The sequence below is a fragment of the Osmerus mordax genome, chromosome 13, assembly GCF_038355195.1.
Source record: "Osmerus mordax isolate fOsmMor3 chromosome 13, fOsmMor3.pri, whole genome shotgun sequence".
Classification (NCBI taxonomy): Eukaryota; Metazoa; Chordata; class Actinopteri; order Osmeriformes; family Osmeridae; genus Osmerus; species Osmerus mordax.
The window spans coordinates 14,684,786-14,702,480 of NC_090062.1; the positions used below are offsets into that span (position 1 = coordinate 14,684,786).

Here is a 17,695-nt window from a genome sequence, read left to right on the forward strand (position 1 = left end):
ACTTGAGAGTAGGCTGTAAGAGTTGGTGGCAAAAGCTTTGTGAGCAGTGATGACGAGAATACTCAGCATTACTTTATCACCGAATTTATATTGGATTGAGTTGGCAAGCTAGTTAACAGTGACTCTGTAGAGTAAACAAGACATTTGTTAGCAAGCTAGCGAGCACTAGCTATGCAGGCTGCTGCGGCCAAGTCTCGAAGATAGCCAGCTAGTTAGCTAGCATGTTTCTGTAAAAGTTGTGATGGTATGAAGCGGACCAAAAGTGGGGGAGAGGTGGCAACCCAACCTAGCTAGCCTACAGTCATTGCTGGATGAAAACCCGGACGATATGTTTTTCATCAACGTCATGCGTTGACATTGTCATTCCAACAGAATGATTCGTTGAACAAGACTCGTCCGTCGTCGTGCAGCGGAGAGGAGGACATTCTGTACCTGCGTGGGGGTTGGGGTGTTTTGACACAAGGTCGTCGTCAACAGATGCCTAGCAAGCTAACTAGGTAGTTATGTTAGCTAGCTAGTCATTGGTGAGCAAGCTTGCCACACAGGACGAAGTAGCTAGTTTACAGTCGCTTACATTGCGAGCAATACAATACTGAGAGGGATGCTTTGCGAGGTGACTGCTGTGGTTCTTGTGCTAATGTTCGATTCTGAAGTGTATTGTCAGGGTAGCTAGTTTGCTAGTCAGTTTAATTCTTGTTGGCGTATTGATTAACAACCCAATTGCGATAGTTAATCGTTCGGTGCAAGCTAGTCTTCGTCCACCAGTTTACAGTACAACCCGATGGACGTGTACAGTGGCGTGCAAACAAAGCAATGCTTTGTTGGATAGGGAGCAATTGGCAGCATAACGGCTTTTCAGCTGGCATTGTTGCTTAATATATTAAGTCAGCGCAATCTTTTCGAGGCTTGGGGTCCATACAGAATTGCTGTCAAGGTTGTGTTTGTCGTGTGTCAGCCTTCAAGAAGAAATAACAGACGGAAGACAGAAGTCCCTGCGAGAGACGAGGAAGGCATCCCGATGACACTGGAAAACATGAAAACTGAACGAGGTAAAAGTTTAATTCAAAATTTGCTTGCGACATCCCATGTTGTGGTCAGTCTCAATATTTCTGCATTGAATTGCAGTATTGACACAATCACCCTTGGCTCATACTGGTTCAACCATTGGAATCTGGTCATTCCCCTGGGAGAGGAATCAGGGACAGTAATGGAGTGATGTAACAGCTGGTTAACTTCATCGCAGCTTTGTCAATAACAAAGCCTAACCCTGCGAGTAAAAAAACAAACATATTTCAAACATATGAGACCCTTATTATCTTTACAAGTACTTTATATATCGGGCTCCAGTATGCCTATGCCATAATATGATTTGAAACGAATCCCTCAGCTCCTGAAAAGCACAACAGCAACGACAAACCTGAACAGCTGACTTGCATGCTATGGTCTGAGACAAAGTTCCATTGTGCAATTCTGCTCAGTGTTGTTCAGTGCATCTCTTGCAGGAACTGTCACCAAAACCTGTGAAGCTAAAATTGTATACACGCTTATAACAGTTTGGGCTGAATATAGGCCTGGACAATTCGCATAAAGGTTTTCCTGCACACTATTTCCATTGCCAGCCATTGTACAAAATGTACAGTTTTTTTAATGATAATTAAAAGCTAACAAACTATGTACAGCAACTATGTACCTTAGAGCAACTATCATGTACCTTATTGACTTCTGCAATGACATAATCATTTACAGATGGATTTCTCATGTTTATCAGTCAGTGATTGAACAATAACCCAGAGGCACCAATCTGCATCGTAGACCTTTATCCTGTCGATCATACTTAGGGGTCAGGTTTTTTGTGATGAGATTATTTTAATCACCTAGAGGGGGTGGGTTAAGGTCATAGCTGTGTTAAAATATTTCTTAAAGTTTGTTCTCAAAGTGTGTCCTGTACAAATTGAACTCACGCTGTGGTCCTGGTAACACGATTCCCTAGCACTGAGAGTAAACATGTACACAGGCTGGGATTTAACCCCTGCCTTGCCTGTGTGTGCACATACACTGCCTTTATATGGAAAGCCATGCTCAGACATCTGGGCTATGTGGCGGCTGTGCTAAAGGGCACGCTGACACTGTACTCAGTAATTACAGCTAGGTAGCAATCTGGGGCCAGTAGTAAACAGCACTGTTTTTTGTTTAATTATGAGATTGGGGTTACGTAGTGGCGTTTCCTAGTCGTTCCTTCCACCAATAGAAGCACTTGCGACTGTGGCACCTTGACAAGATTCCGCGAATAAAAGATCATCGCAGTAGAGGCTGCTCTGGAGCAGATCCCATTATGACAGCTTGGTGCTCTGTGCTATTGTCATTTGAAAATTGGAACACACTGTTCCTCAAGTGGAAATAGCAGACTGCTCTGTCCAACACACTCACGTCTAGCCCAGGACTCAAAGAGGGACTTCTACTGGAAGTGCAGCGCTGAGGGGATGTGTTTATGTAGATACGCCAGCCCTGGTAAGCAGAGCGACAGCCGTCTGAGGGCCACGTGCTGGACAGTGGAGTGGAGACTTGGAGGTGGTGGTGCAGACAAGCCCAGGCATGCGCTGTGTCATGATGCTGCTGTGGCATACTTCAAAGGGAAGATTTGGGTCAGGTAGGTGTCCTATCTGTAATGTTAAATACAAGTTGGATAGTGACAAGACAGGATGGATAAAATACCCCAGCCTTGCTGGACATCTTGCCAGAGTTAAGCAGAGGACAGACAGTGGGGTCAGCTGAAGTTGAACTCGTATGTGCAAGGCCTCTTGTAACCATCATTGCAAACATGTGTCTTTCTGTGACTGAAAGATCAGAACACTGTTTTGCTCAGATCTAACTGAAGTCATCTGACCGGTTTGTTTTTCTGTAGGTTGAAGTGATCAGTGTCTTGTGCAAGTGGAACAGAATGCTCAATCTAGATTAGGACTGTTTTCTTTTTAACCATAAAGCTTAACCAACAGCTTTCACAATCCTCATAAAGGGTATGGAACACTCACAGGGTGACGTGTAGCTGGAGGAGGCTGTGTGGAGACGTGCTTCTGCCAAGAGCCAAGGAGAGTCAAAACACTCACAGATGAGCTCAGAGTTAGTCAGTCATACTGGAGTGGAGCCTGTTGGGGAGGCAGGGCTGCCTTGGTTTGCAACAGCAGCCGCGGTGCTCAGGCTTCCACAGCCTGTTATTCTGTTTGTTTGGAGGTGGAGGTTTCCTTCCGCAGTCCTATGTGGGAGTCTGAGGGGAGATCCACACCCCCACATGGCCAAAGTAGACTGTTTAGCTGCCTTCTCAGCCAACAGGGCGAGCAGTAGATCACAGAGTGGACTTTCACTGATCAACAGGCCAGATTGAAGGAAAACAGACTCTTGCCCTGGTCCCATATGGCACCTGTCCCCACTCTGTTAAAAGAAGTGATTCATACCAAGAGGCACAACAGGTGTTCTCAGTCACACCTCGTTTGTTGTAGCTACGACAACCATGTGTCATCGTCAGCTACGGTCATGTAAGGGTATTTAGTAGCGGTCTGATTATTCATGGGCTTTTCTGTTGTTTTTTTAAAGCTGTAAAAGACAGTGAAATTATTGAAATTAAATCACATTCTGCTGTAGTTTGAACTTCACCAAGCAAAGATGGCAAACACATCCCACTCTCCACTGTATGGGTCTGTTTAGTGAGACTTCAGAGAGCTATTCTAAAAGCGGTATTTCCTGAAATATTTAACACGTTGGTGAAATCCATCATGGGAACTCTACAGTCTACACTGGGCCTTGGGAGGTCAATCAACCCTCATCAAATGCTGTGGTAACAGCTTTCACTGTAAGTAAACCTAGTGGCTGCACGTGACTCTGCTCCAGTTCTCCCAGTAATGCTCTTACCTAACATTGGGGTCTTGGGAAACACATACATACATACATACATACATACATACATACATACATACACAGAGGAGGGCTGTCTGATACGTGTTTTGGCTATGGAGGGACATCAACCTGTCCCTTTTTGTCGTCATCTCCTTGAGCCCCGTGGTTCCTCACAGCCAACCAGCATCCAGCGCCACAGGAGCAGGATGAACCATCTGGACCTGTTGGGTTTTTGCTGGCAGGAGGAAGAATTGTCCGGGAGTTCTACTCTGATTCTGCCCTACATGCAGCTAGAGGACTGGCTTGAACTAGAAAAGTGACCTGCGAACCTTGAATGAATCCCTGAAAGTGACAGGCTAGATTTGTGTGAGCCGTAATGGAGTAGGAGACGAGAACGTCCGCTTAACATTTCAAAAACCGTCACGTTTGTCTCCTAGCTTCGCTCTCCCTTCTCCTCCCTCCCTTCTCCCTTCTTTTCCTCCCTTCTCCTCCTTCTTCTCTCCTCCTTCCCTCTCTTCGTGTCAGCTCGTCTGCCGTAGTGCTCCGTCGGCACGGGGACCGCTCGATCTGTCCTCGGGACTGCGGTCACGGAGTTCAGCGATCCTAAGCGTTCACATCTCATTTGCCTCGCGTTACTGTACTACCTCAGCAGTAACGCCATAGCTACCTCTATCCGCTGATGCTATCATGGATAAAGGCAGGAAACATGTCACATTTAATAGCCTCACCACGCTAGACAGATGGATAGAGAGACAGTGAGCGACAGATTTCTTTTCAGACAAAGGGATCTACGCAACCAGTAGCGGTGTGCGGCCGCCAGTCAGGAATGGCTTGAGGTTGTTGTCACCAGACACCATGTACCTCTGTCTGCTTAGTTATATAAGCTGAGGACTGGGATCTGGTTTACACACACACACCTTAGTTTGATTTGTACCTCAAGCCACTATTGCTCTGTCAACTGATACCATCTGAGTAACAACTCATTAGAAGATGTGTGTTTTTCACTGTACGTGTATGTCACGGTTGTTTTCATGTTTCCATGATCACTTTTGAACACGCTGTCCGGTGCAGCCAAAGGCTGGTGACCAGCCGTGTTCTCCTCTTGCAGATGAAGCCGCTCAGCGTGGCTGGGAGAACGGCCACCAGACATGGGCCCTTGGCTGTTTGTGTCTGTCTTTTTTTAGCCAAGAGCCAAACTGGTCTGTGGCAGACATACTCCAGTAACCAACCACAGCAGGACGACTGACACACTGTCAATGCCCTTTTGAGCCATGTTGAGGTTGCTCAACCTGCTCTGTCTGTCTGTGTGTGTGTGTGTGTGTGTGCTGATTTTCAGGGGGAAAAGCTTTGTTTGACTCCATTGTACAACTCACCCCTTGTTCTTTTCCCTCGCAGTGTGTGTGTTTGTACTCAGCGGAGTGGTTATGCATTGCACTAAGGATTACTAGCCTGTGCTGTTCTCCCAAGCACCCGGTTACGCAATCAGCATTAGTGGGACAATGAGTGTACTTCAGCTCTCATGGCATCCCTAGGCCCCACGCCTCAGGCCCAACCAGGACCAGTGAAACGCACTGGGGCTCAGAGCTGACAGGACCTGGTCAGGTCCAAGAGGCCTGGTCACGCTAACCCAGGTAGAGGTGGGGGACTGGGGGAGACGGCAAGACCATATCGTTCCGGTACGCCATTCCCTTTCCCTTCAAGCGGCTCGTCACAGCTGTGGGCTGACTGCATTAGCACCTAATGGCAGCAAACCATGGGTGCTACACATCCGTTGTGGCAGAAGTATGCCTTTATGCAGTGTTTAGCCAATTTATAGGACTGTCATATAGCTCGGAATAGTACATATTATGGCGTCTCTCTCACTCATAACAATACAATGCTGTTCCTAAACATCCAACAGAATGCATCAGAGCTTAGTTGAGAACTTGACCTTGAGCACCACGACCGACTAAGCCCAAACTTCTGGCCCCAGTGATGAGAACCTGTAATGTGGGAACAATGAAGCGGTGCTTCCCAGAGGAACAGTGCGAACGTTGGGAGCTCAGCAGCTGTGTGTATTATTCTTATACAAAAGGGTATTAAAGATAAGCTTTTGCACCCTCTGAAACTGCTGTACTTTTTGTCAGGTTTTTTCGTCAGCAGTTTGTATGCGTGCGATGACTCTACTGTACAGGCTAGGCTACAGGCTGTAAAGGTTCAGTTGCTAATGAGTTTATACTGCCAGGTTTTTGAGTCCGTTGGTCGGTTGTGTGCGTGTTTGTGTCTGAACAAGACAATAGAAAGTTCACAGGAGCAGAAGGAGAGTTATTTTCTGCTGGAACAGTACCCATCCTCTCAGCCAATCAGCATCCAGTTCCTGTTGCTATGTGTGCTGTGAATCTGCCCCTTTGTGTGAAGAGCAGAGAGGGGAAAAGAGAGAGAGAGGGCGGTGCAGTGTGGAAGTTAGGCTCACTCAAACAGGCCTGTGGAGTCTGGATAAATGCTAACAAGTGGGATTGAGAGGAAATGGGAAACGTTGAACATGGGTTGACTTCATATTCCCTCAGTGGCATTTGCTCCAGGCTGCCTAACATAACATCGGAAATTGTTCCTCCCATTTTCTGTCAACAAAATTCTCTCTCTAAAGAGAGGACTTTATAAAAAGCCATTTTGTTTAAGTTCTTTGTTTCATAAACGCAGGGTGATTTACGTTCTGTTGCGAGCTTAGAGATGGTTTGTCTGCCTGTCCTTCCATTGTGTCTTGTGTGTTGACTGAGATGCTGGCTGAGCAGGAAAGGTGAGCAGATGTGGTGAGCAGTGTGAAACACTGGAGTGATTCACAGGCTGGAAACCAATCCTATCCTATCATTACACTGAAAGGTTTGCACTGCTGTTGTGGACAACAAAGACTCTGCATGATGCACACACACAAACACATGTCACAGGGCAGTGATTAATACAGTGGATCATGCAATCCATCAGAGCCTCTTCGCTTTTTAGAAACATTAGCCTCAATTTACTCCTTTACACACACACACACACACACACGTCCCTAGCTCATTCCTACACACACACACACACTGAATGTCCGTGACGGGGACATTAACGTGATATCTGTGTTGCCTTGGCAACCCTTTGTCCCCATGCAAAATGAATGTACTCCTATGACCAGAGACTTAGGTCTGCTTCTCAGAGCTGAAGTGTTTTGGCTGACGTGTTGTCTCTCTCTCTCTTCTTCTTGCATCTCAACTCGGTTTTCTGTAGTTGACAGAAGTACATTACATTTACATTTAGTCATTTAACAGACGCTCTTATCCAGAGCGACTTACAGTAAGTACAGGGACATTCCCCCGAGGCAAGTAGGGTGAAGTGGTCATGCCAACTGACACAACGTCAGTTGGCATGACCGGGAATCGAACTGGAAACCTTCGGATTACTAGCCCGACTCCCTTACCGCTCAGCCACCTGACTAAGACTATGACCACAGGGCCAGAGTGATGGCTCCGACCAGTGAGTTCTATTCACAAAGGATTTTCAGTCAGAGAGAGAAAGAGGGAGGGATTAAAAAGGGAGCCTGTGAGGATAGACAGAGGAGAGAGGCACGGTATAACCTCACCATTGTTATTTCCCCTTCCTGTGTTCTCCAGGGGCTCTGCTCCGGGTGAGACTCAGAAACATCACAGGGCCCTACAGGCTGCACCGTGTGCCTTACAGGCTGCACTGTGGGCCTTAGAGGCTGCACCGTGGTCTTTACAGGCTGCACCGTGGTCCTTACAGGCTGCACCGTGGGCCTTAGAGGCTGCACCGTGGTCCTTACAGGCTGCACCGTGGGCCTTACAGGCTGCACTGTGGGCCTTACAGGCTGCACCGTGGGCCTTACAGGCTGCACCGTGGGCCTTACAGACAGGATCTCAGGGCCTCCTAGCCAGCTCTGGTACTCTGTGTCCATGTGTGATGGTCTGTCGTGGCCTTGTATAAGAGGGGAGTAGGGAGGAGTCAGACAGAGATGGTTACCATGCTGTGGCTAGGCTATATTTATCTCGCTGGGGGCTGTTGTAAGTAGATTTAGCTTAGAGGAGCTGCTTATTTAATCTTCCTTACCGCAACTGTGTTCATGATTGTGCTAAACCAACATTTCTATGTGACTGTGTGTCACTGTCCCCAGCATGGTGCTGCGCTTAACCTTTCAGTGAGCAGACTGAACAAGATGTATTCTGCTTCTAATCACAGCACAACTGGGTGGGATTTCAATGTTTTGGGTTCCTTGGAAGCGTTAGTTAAATGTTATATTTAAATGTGTGTAGACGACAGAGGGCACCCGTCAGCTGGTTGAGCGTGTCAGACTGGATCCAGGTTGTGTCGTGGGCCTGGCTGGAACAGGCAGGTTGGACCTGCATGGCTCCCGTGACCAGTCCTATCTCTGTCTCTCTGGTATCTGGGTAGGAAAACGCACGCGGCGCTGTAGTCACCGACCTGGAAGAACGGTGTTGTCAGTAGGTACATCTTAAGTGCTTTTGTGTAGGTCGCACAAACAAGCCCTCCCCCATGACCTGTGTGGTGTTTTGTAACAGCCAAAGCTGCCCGATGGACTCCGCTCTGTGTGGAAACCATGGTTGGGTTGGAGAAACGCTCCAGAGTGCGATCGCGGGGCCAAAGAGGCCAGATTACTGTGCCAGCTTATCTTGTCGCCATGGGACGCAAAACCACCAGCGCAACGGCTGCTCTTCCTGTTCGCAAATCGGATGAGAACATCTATCACTGATTTACATGCACACTCTCAAACATGTTTAGCGAGTTGTCCTCATTAAATGTCAGGGCCTGGAGGAGGCCTCAGGAGAGAGACTGCTACGTTTGAGCTGCAGTGTATCCGGTTCTACCACAGGTCAGGTAGAGAGCAGGGTGTTTACGCTTGTCTTTGTGATGAACACTTTTCTCTTCTCTCTCTCTCTCTCTCTGTTCACACATCAGAGGGCGTTTTCCAAAGCACATGACACAACACCAGGTTGACATGCAAAACCTTGAGGTTACAAGGCGGTGACAGCTGATGAGAGAAGTGTGTCTTTGTATTTGTGTGTGTGTGTGTGTGTGTGTGTGTGTGTGTGTGTGTGTGTGTGTGTGTGTGTGTGTGTGTGAGAGAACACCAGCTGATATGTGGGCTCATCGCCAGCGCTACTCAATTGCTGCAGCACTATTAATACTTTAGAAGTGCTTGCCCATCTCTACTCTAAATCTGACCTGTTACATAATAACACCCAGACACTGAACAGAGGGCTTGGCAAGAGGGATAGCAGAACATGGACAGTAACATAGAACAGGGGGTCAAAAGAGGGAGAAGGTGAAGAGTGTGTCTGGGAGGACTTGAGGCACGTCAAGTCGGGTCCTATCGTCTGGGTCACCCGAAAGGTTACTGCCGTCTTGTCAAATGATGTGAGGATAACGAAGTTAGAGGGGAAGGGAGACGTCACGTTAAGCACGGTGCACGGAGACTGAGGCTCCACGTGAAGGAATGTTCCGTAGAGACCCACCGCCCTAGAGAACAGCAGATACCATCAACGCAGACACGGGGCCTCTCAGCCAATCCCAGGCAGGGACCCTGACTGGCTCTTTTGTTCCGCGTGCGTGCACGTGTGTCACTTTCCCTTATGGGAAACGGGGGCAGTACGACCCCCTGAAACGTATTGCTGCTGGTACGCTCTTTCTAAGAAGCTCCTTTCTGCTACTCAGATCCCTCTGTCATCTTCATGCGGGCCTCCTTTGTGTCTTCCTCCACCTCAAACCCTCCCTCCCTCCGCTCAGTCTCCCTCTCTCTGTCTCTCTTTGTCTCCCTCCCTTACTCCTTCTCCTCCTCCGGAATCCGTCCCCTCCCTCCCCCTCCCTCGGGCTGCTCTTCCTCCCCCATCCTCTCGTCCGTCCAGAGTGTTACCTTTAGCCCACATCCCTGGGAGCCCGTAGTCCACAAACCAACTAACAGTAAACCCTAATCCTAGCAGGGGCTGTGCTAGGCCAGTGAGCTAGCCAGTCAGAACAGGCAGCATTTGCACTCCCTCCCCCTCTCCCTTAGCTACAGCTGGCAGCTCCCCCCCTCCCCTCTCTCTCCCAGCTCTATGTTGTGCTGTTCTCTTTCCACGTGCAGTGCACAGCTCAAAGCATGTGGGAGGAGTTCCCTGGAAGAATGTGCGTGACTGCCTCAGACACACACACCCACACACACAGTCACACTTTTACACACACATCGCCTGAAACTGACACAAAGCACTCCCAGTGCGCTCACACCGATAGAGCCAGCTGAGAAAGGCTCTGTTCGGTCTGGGCTAACTGTAACAAGACTGTTTCTATAGTGTGTGTGTGTGTGTGTGTGTGTGTGCGTGCACACGTGTGTGTGTGTGTGTGTGTGTGTGTGTGTGTGTGTGAGCAGGCAGCTGGGAGGACTGGGAGTCGTCATGCAGCAGCTGACCTCCTCAGGGTATTCTAAAGCTGTGTCTTAAGGAGGAGCCATAGTGCAGCCAGGCTTTTTAGCCCCGACACATTTGGTCCTGCTTATACAACACACTCCATACCATAGGCAAGACGTGAATACCCCTCAAAGAAATCGACCTAATTGGCACAGAATGTCGTTTATAAAACACATGTTGTGCTATTTTTGGCACGTAAGGTTATCACAAACACCTTGGCATCCCCGTCTCTCCTGCATTGTGCTAACAGACTGACAGATTCCGTGCGCCGAGCTAATTACTCCTCTCTCTGATCCAGTCTGAGGTATTCCTGGGAGGATAGCTCGGCATGTGGAGGAGAATAAGGCTCTATTCTCTCTTGCTGGTGCTGGGTTGCCAGGTTTGCCCCACCCTAACCCCTAAGGCAAACCCTGCCTCAGCTGACCGGATGGTGAAGAACCAGAGCAGTGTTATTTCTGTCCTGAACTGGGAAGGGGGGTGGTACTGTGTGTGGGTGAGAGAGAGAGAAGTTAGTCTTGCAGTGTGTTACACCACGCCTGAGCTCAGCTGACGTATCAGCGCTAAATTTATCTCCCAACGAGCACAACTGGAAAAGTTGTCTCATTTCTCCTCCTCACCCACAAACACCGGCCCATTTTAAAAACCAAACACACGCACACACACACGCAGGCCTGAAACCCTATATCCAGGAGATAGTCGTGATTCGTCAGACCATAGCAGAAATGCTGGAAGTCTGAGCTTTGCTAGATGGGTAACTTATTTGTGTCCCCTGCAGCTTCTCCACTGCAAACGAGTCAGGCCCGAGTGTCCTGTTCTTCGGTCTTCTCTGCTGGCTCCGGTCTGAAAGGTTCCCCTGTGGTTCTAAGCGGTTCTCGTGGGTTCTCCTTCATGCAGACGCGGCCGAGGAGTTCTTCGAGTATGACGCCGAGGAGTTCCTCGTGTTCCTGACTCTGCTCATCACAGAGGGGCGGACTCCAGAATGTTCCGTGAAGGGAAGGACCGAGGGGCTCCACTGCCCCCCTGCCCAGTCGACCCTGCCCCCCCTCCACAAGCATGAGTGCAGCGACAAACTGCCTCAGGTAACACACACACACATCCATCTCATTTACACACAGTCTCCATGCAAACCAGCACCAAGTGGTTTCCAGGCTTACATAAATACACACACACACACACACATACAGACACACATTGATCGTCCTTGTGTGTGTGTGTGTTTGCCTTACCCAGTGTCGACAGGCCAGGCGGACACGCTCGGAGGTGATGTTGCTGTGGAGGAACAGTATTCCCATCATGATTGAGGTCATGCTACTGCCAGACTGCTGCTATGGAGACGAGTGCCCTCCCAGCGACCCCATCAGTGACCCGGCCATCAAACAGGACGCTCTGCTGCTCGAGAGATGGACCCTGCAGCCAGTACCCCGACAGTACGCGCCCTCTCTTTCTCTCAAACACTTTTCTTATTATTCTTTTTTTTATAGCCAGAATAGCTAAAAGCATTGAGCCAGGATCCCTCACGTCGCCGCCTCTTCTTTCTCTCGTTTTCTCTCTGACTAATCTCTCTCTCTTTCTGTCCTTAATCTGTGTCTCTCTCTGTCTGTGTCTCTCTCTTTCTGTCCTTAATCTGTGTCTCTCTCTTTCTGTCCTTAATTTGTCTCTGTCTCTATCTCTCTCTGTCTCTCTCTCTGTGTCTCTCTCTCTGTCTCTCTGTCTCCCTCTCTGTGTCTCTCTCTCTGTCTCTCTGTGTCTCTCTCTCTGTAGGAGTGGTGAACGTTTCATCGAGGAGAAGACGTTGCTGCTGGCCGTGCGCTCCTACGTGTTCTTCTCCCAGCTCAGCGCCTGGCTCAGCGCCTCCCACGGTGTCGTCCCCAGAAACATCCTGTACAGGTAAACACACGCTCCCAACACCTCACACTTTCCACCCTCATATCCCTCAGCAGCTGGGGTTCCCCCCTGACCCGTTCCCCGCTGACCCGTCCCCTGTTCCTGTGTCGTCTGCAGGATCAGCGCAGCGGATGAGGAGCTGGTCTGGAAGTTCTCCCAGCCGCCCTCGGAGCATCTCTTCCCCGTCCCTAACGTCTCCCAGAGCGTCGCCCTGCGCGTCCGCGTCCAGTCCCTCCCCCGCCAGTCCACCTACCCCATCCTGGCCTGCAGCATCCACACTGCCCTGCCCCCCCTTTACAGCAAGACCCCCACCCTCCACCCCGGCCAGGGCCTCCCCTCACACTTCAGGAGGGGCCAGGAATCGAAAGAGAGTCGGCTTCACAATGCTCATTTCCCCCTTTATAGCAAGAGCTCCAACACCCTAGGTCTCCCCATCGCTGGGCTCCCCATCGCAAGTTTCCCCATCACCAGTCTCCCCCTCTCTGGTCTCCCTCTCTCCGGTCTCCCCCTCTCTGGTCTCCCCCTCTCTGGTCTCCCCCTCCACAATAAGAGGAGCCAGGAGTCTTCAGACAGCCATGGTCACATGTTTCAGAATGGAGAGCTCCCCCAGGTCAACACCCCGCATCGTCAGGGCTCCCCCCTGTTCTCCCGGCCCTCCCCCTCCCGCTCGCACTCCCCCCTCCCCCCAGGCGGGAAGGCCGTGAGGTGGCTGTACTCTGCCCTCAATGGCCCCTCCGACCCCCCCCACACCGAGGACTATGGTCTGTCTAACGGGGCGGAGACCTCTCGGGGCGGGGGCTCAGAACCGCTGAGGGCCTTCAAGACCCTGTCCTTGACCGACCCACCACGCTGCCCCTCCCCCAGGCCCATCACCACAGAGACCAACCCCCTGATTGGCTCTCTGCTTCAGGAGAGACAGGAAGTGATCGCCCGCATTGCACAGCGCCTCAACTTCTGTGACCCGACTGCTCCGCCCCTACCGTCAGCCCTCTTCGCGCCGGACGCCCCTCCCAAAGCCTTCTGGGGGGGTAGCCATGACGACACAACTCTCCGAAAGACCAAAGAGGCGGAGGCCCCGCCCCCTGAGCCCGCCGGCCACGCTCGCCCCTCCCCGTTCGACACGCCCGTTCACGACACGCCTCCGGGTAAACGAGAGACGTCGTCCCCCAAGCCCGCGGCCTGCAGGAGACTGAGACTGAGCGAGCCCGGAGATGGAGAGAAGGAGAGAGAGCGGGAGAGAGACAGGGAGAGAGAGAACTCCCTCATCTCCCAGGCAGTGCACGACATCGCCAGGCTCATCCAGGACAGGCTGGGCGTCCCCTCTCTGTCCCCGACACACAGCAGCCCTCTGCACCGCACACACACCCAGACCCTCACGGTCCGCACGTACACACACACCACGCGCACCACTCACAGGACGCCAGACGTGAGCTGTAGTTCGAGTAATGGCTTTGCCAACGGCCACGCCCCCGGCCACGCCCCCGGCCACAGGGACACAGACGCCACGACCCATGCACCTGTTTGCACAGAGAAAGCCAGAACTAACCCGGAGGTAGACCATTCTGTCCGATCTCAGAACGGCACCTCTGTTACACTTGAAGACCCTCCGATCAGACCCCAGCCCCAGTGTTTACAGACCTTGCCCCAAGAGGTGCCCAGAGCCCAGGGCCCCGACCCCTCCGACACCCCCCGCACCCTCAGAGAGAACGGCCTGAGGACCAGACAGACTTGCACAGACGCCTCCCCAGCCCACACCCAGAGCCCCATCAAGCTCCAGGCCCAGAGCCAGTCCACCACCCTGCAGGATGAGAACCAGGCCCCCCCAGGCTCTGGAGCCTCCGGCCCCACCACCCCCACGACCAAAGCCCCCAGCACACCCACTGTCCTGGTGAGTGACATGGCACACAGCCCTCTGGCACACCAGCTACTGCAGGCAGTGAAGAAATCTAATATCCCAGAGACAGGTTTTTTTTCCCCACACATTGCAAAAGATCAATCATTATCATAAAGCGAAGGGTGGACTCGAGGTTAGGTCGGACAATCTGTTGAAAACAAATGGGTATCACATATCGCAACTTCATCTTTCCTTGACTCTTATCTTTGTCTTATCTTTCTTCCTCTTTGTCAGCGGGCCCACAGCCCCTCCCCCCTGCGTCCGTGCAACAGCTGGAGGAAGCAAAACCGCCACTCACTAGACGCCACTGCAACCAAGGCCTTCCACCCATGCACTGGCCTACCTCTCCTCTCCAGCCCAGTAAGATACACATGCACACTCACAAACACACATGTTCTTTCTTATTTCTATCTACTGTATTTAATATCCCCCTATAGCACCCCACTAACAACCACGCAGTATGTTACTGTGCACTATCATACAGTATCTGCGAGCAGGCTTTATGACTCGTGTCTGTTTACACACACACACGCACACACACACACTCTTCAGACAGACAGTCAGGCTTAAGAGCCATGTGACTCATCTGAACCACAACAGTCACAGATCTCTGACTAACTTCCTGCTTCCTGCCTGATGAACTGACACTGTTAGAGAGCCCTTGGCTCCCAGGCCAAGACTGTTTTCTGCTTCCCCATCCACACCTACACACACACATACACACACACAGACAGAATATTACTTTGCATGAAGCAATCCGTTTCCCCTGAATTCATCCAGTTGTGGTGTGGCTGACGACATGTCCTATGTTTTGTAATGAAGTTGAGTTTGTCCCCGTCAGGTTCCCCAAAGGAGAACCCAGACTGGCTTCTTTGACCTGGATTCATCTGTGATCGGCTGTAAAGGCCTGCCCTGGACACCTGGAAAAAGGTAACATGACCCCCCTCTTAGACCCATCACCACCTGAATAGAAACACAACCCCTTAATTAAATATATTCAAATAACGTTCCATGTACCCTACAACGTTTTGGATTAGTCATGGGATTAGATGTTAAGCCTATAAACAGAAATAGATCAGAGGTCACAATTATGTTTACTCATGGATGAGAGGTCAGATATAATTCCTATACCAATCTAGAGAAATGGGCCAGTCCTGTGGTGCTCTGCAGTGGGTTCCCTTCACACTGCCATCTGCTGGGCTAAAGGTTGTACTGCTATCACCCAAAGACACTGCTCAAAATGGCAGCCTGAACCTGCCTCATAAAGAATCAGGGCCAGACCTTCTTATAAGCACAACAAGGTCAAGTTTTCGTCGTGTGCCGACGTATTGAACGAATACGTATTCGCATTAAACAGACACAGTTATGTTAAATGAGGTATGGTGAATGAAGATGACCTTTGTAGGGGTCGTATGTCATCCCTGATCCAGATGCACTGTAACAAGGTGGCTTGTGTTGCCCCCTCAGGGTGGGTCTGAAGAGGGAGGACTCGGAGGAGCAGCAGGTCCTCAGTGCCAGCGCTCCACCTGCCAGTCTCAGCCTCCTGGGCAACTTTGAGGTACATGGACGCACGCCTTACGTCTCTAATGTCTCCAATAGTGGAGCGAAATCAAGTAACGAGAGTGTGTGTGTGTGTGTGCATCTCCAGGAGTGTGTGTTGAACCACCGCCTGGAGCCGCTGGGGATGATCGAGGGCTTCACGGCGGAGGTTGGGGCCAGTGGGACCTTCTGCCCCAGTCACATGACTTTTCCCGTGGACGTGTCGTTCTACAGCGTGTCGGAAGACAACGCCCCCTCGCCGTACATGGTGAGACCTTGTCAACCTGCATTCGGCTCGCTCACACTACTGGACGTCGTTTCCTGTTTGTGTGACGTCGTTTCCCGTTTGTGTGACGTCGTTTGCTGTTTGTGTCGTGTGTCTCCCAGGGCGAAATCAACCTGGAGTCCCTGGGTAAAAGGGGCTACCGTGTACCCCCATCAGGAACCATTCAAGTGGTGAGGAAACACCTTATTTTGTCGCTCTATACGCTTTTGTGCAGAATGCTTTTTATGTTCTGAGGGAGAGGACAAAGGGCCGGCTGGGCGGTGGGGTCATGCGGTGCATCAGAGTCACTGGCAGGTTGGAGAACAAAGGGACGAGTCTGGGGATGAGCACAGGGCAGGGAGACACCTAGTGGGAGAAGGGAGAAATGCAGAGAGAGACGAGGAAATTGAGTGATGTGCAGTTCCAACGGAACCGTTTCGTGTCCTAGTGAAGATTATTAACGTAAATGATAAGCTTTGCTTTCTTCCCCCGCCCCCATCAGACCTTATTCAACCCCAACAAAACCGTGGTGAAGATGTTTGTGGTGGTGTATGACTTGAGGGCCATGCCAGCTGGACACCAGACCTTCCTACGCCAGAGGACCTTCTCCGTTCCCGTCCGCCGTGACGGCTCACACACACACGCCAGCAGGAAGCCCCTCCCTCTGGGCCAGGGACGCACGCTGCGCTACCTCGTTCACCTGAGGTGAGACGCTCCACCTAGCTGGCAGACAAACAAGGCAGCTGTCAGTCGAGACCAAACCGGCAGAGCAGTCGGGGAGTCTTCGCAATTCAACAAGCTTTAAAATCTCTCTCTCCATCTCTCTCTTCCTCTCTCTCTCTCTCTCTTCCCTCTCTCTCTCTCTTCCTCTCTCTCTCTCTCTGTCTCTCTTCCTTTTTTTCTGTCTCTCTCTCAGGTTCCAGAGCTCAAAGTCTGGGAAGATCTACCTCCACAGAGACATCCGTCTGCTGTTCTCCAGGAAGTCCATGGAGGTGGACAGTGGTGCTGCCTACGAGCTCCAGTCTTTCACAGAGTCCCCAGCCAACCCGCCCTTCTCCCCCCGCTGCTGAGACGGGTCCTCCCCTACCAGCACAGGACTACTGAGGCCTAACACCCGAAACAACCCACAGGACCCTGGAGCTAGTGGGGGGTGGTACCCACTGAAATGACCACCTGTTCTTTAGTGTGCTGCTGTGGGTCAAAGTTGTGAACCGCAGCCCACACATGGTCCCAGTTAGGAGGGGTGAACAGGGTGACATTTTGAGAGCCATCATTAGTTTACTTGCTCTACCATAGGTATACTGGGATATTTGTCTGTATGACTTATTACAGTCGTCCTTCCCAGGGTCTGTCAGGAGAGGACTGGGAAAGTCTCTGGAGGTGGGACCCCCTTATCCTGTCCAGTCAGACAGCTGTGATAAGAGCAATGGGGGGGCTGAATGCAACAGGAAATGGGGGGGGGGGAGATTTGGTGCACCTCTGTCCCAGAGAAGTGCTGCTGTTTAACAAGCCCAAAATACAAACAACCTTGGACCACTGAAGAAGACTAGCAAGCAATCAAGCCAGAGAAAATACCAAGTTGACATCAGAAGCGCACTGTGTATTTCCACGATAACTGGAAATGGAAAAAATAGTAATATTCTAATACTTTGTTTTTGTACTGTTACAGAACCACTTTATCGGAAGTGTTGCAATAGAAAGAGAATAACCTTAGCTTTAGTGTTTATTTACTTTCAGCATACCATCAGTTATTTAATATTTAAATTAATATTTCAGTTCTGGCTCATGTGACGT

The 17,695-nt window shown here is 50.8% G+C and overlaps 1 protein-coding gene across 1 annotated transcript; it reads left to right on the forward strand.

The window, feature by feature from the left end:
• Positions 1-23: 23 nt before the first annotated feature.
• Positions 24-17,353, forward strand: LOC136955140 (atos homolog protein A-like). The gene is made up of 12 exons (XM_067248756.1): positions 24-1,049; positions 11,214-11,398; positions 11,550-11,746; positions 12,081-12,206; positions 12,321-14,091; positions 14,332-14,457; positions 14,939-15,027; positions 15,565-15,655; positions 15,746-15,904; positions 16,024-16,092; positions 16,404-16,606; positions 16,818-17,353. Exons 1-12 carry the CDS (start codon positions 1,019-1,021, stop codon positions 16,969-16,971), a joined length of 3,201 nt encoding a protein of 1,066 aa, XP_067104857.1. The 5' UTR covers positions 24-1,018; the 3' UTR covers positions 16,972-17,353.
• The last annotated feature ends 342 nt before the right edge of the window (positions 17,354-17,695 follow it).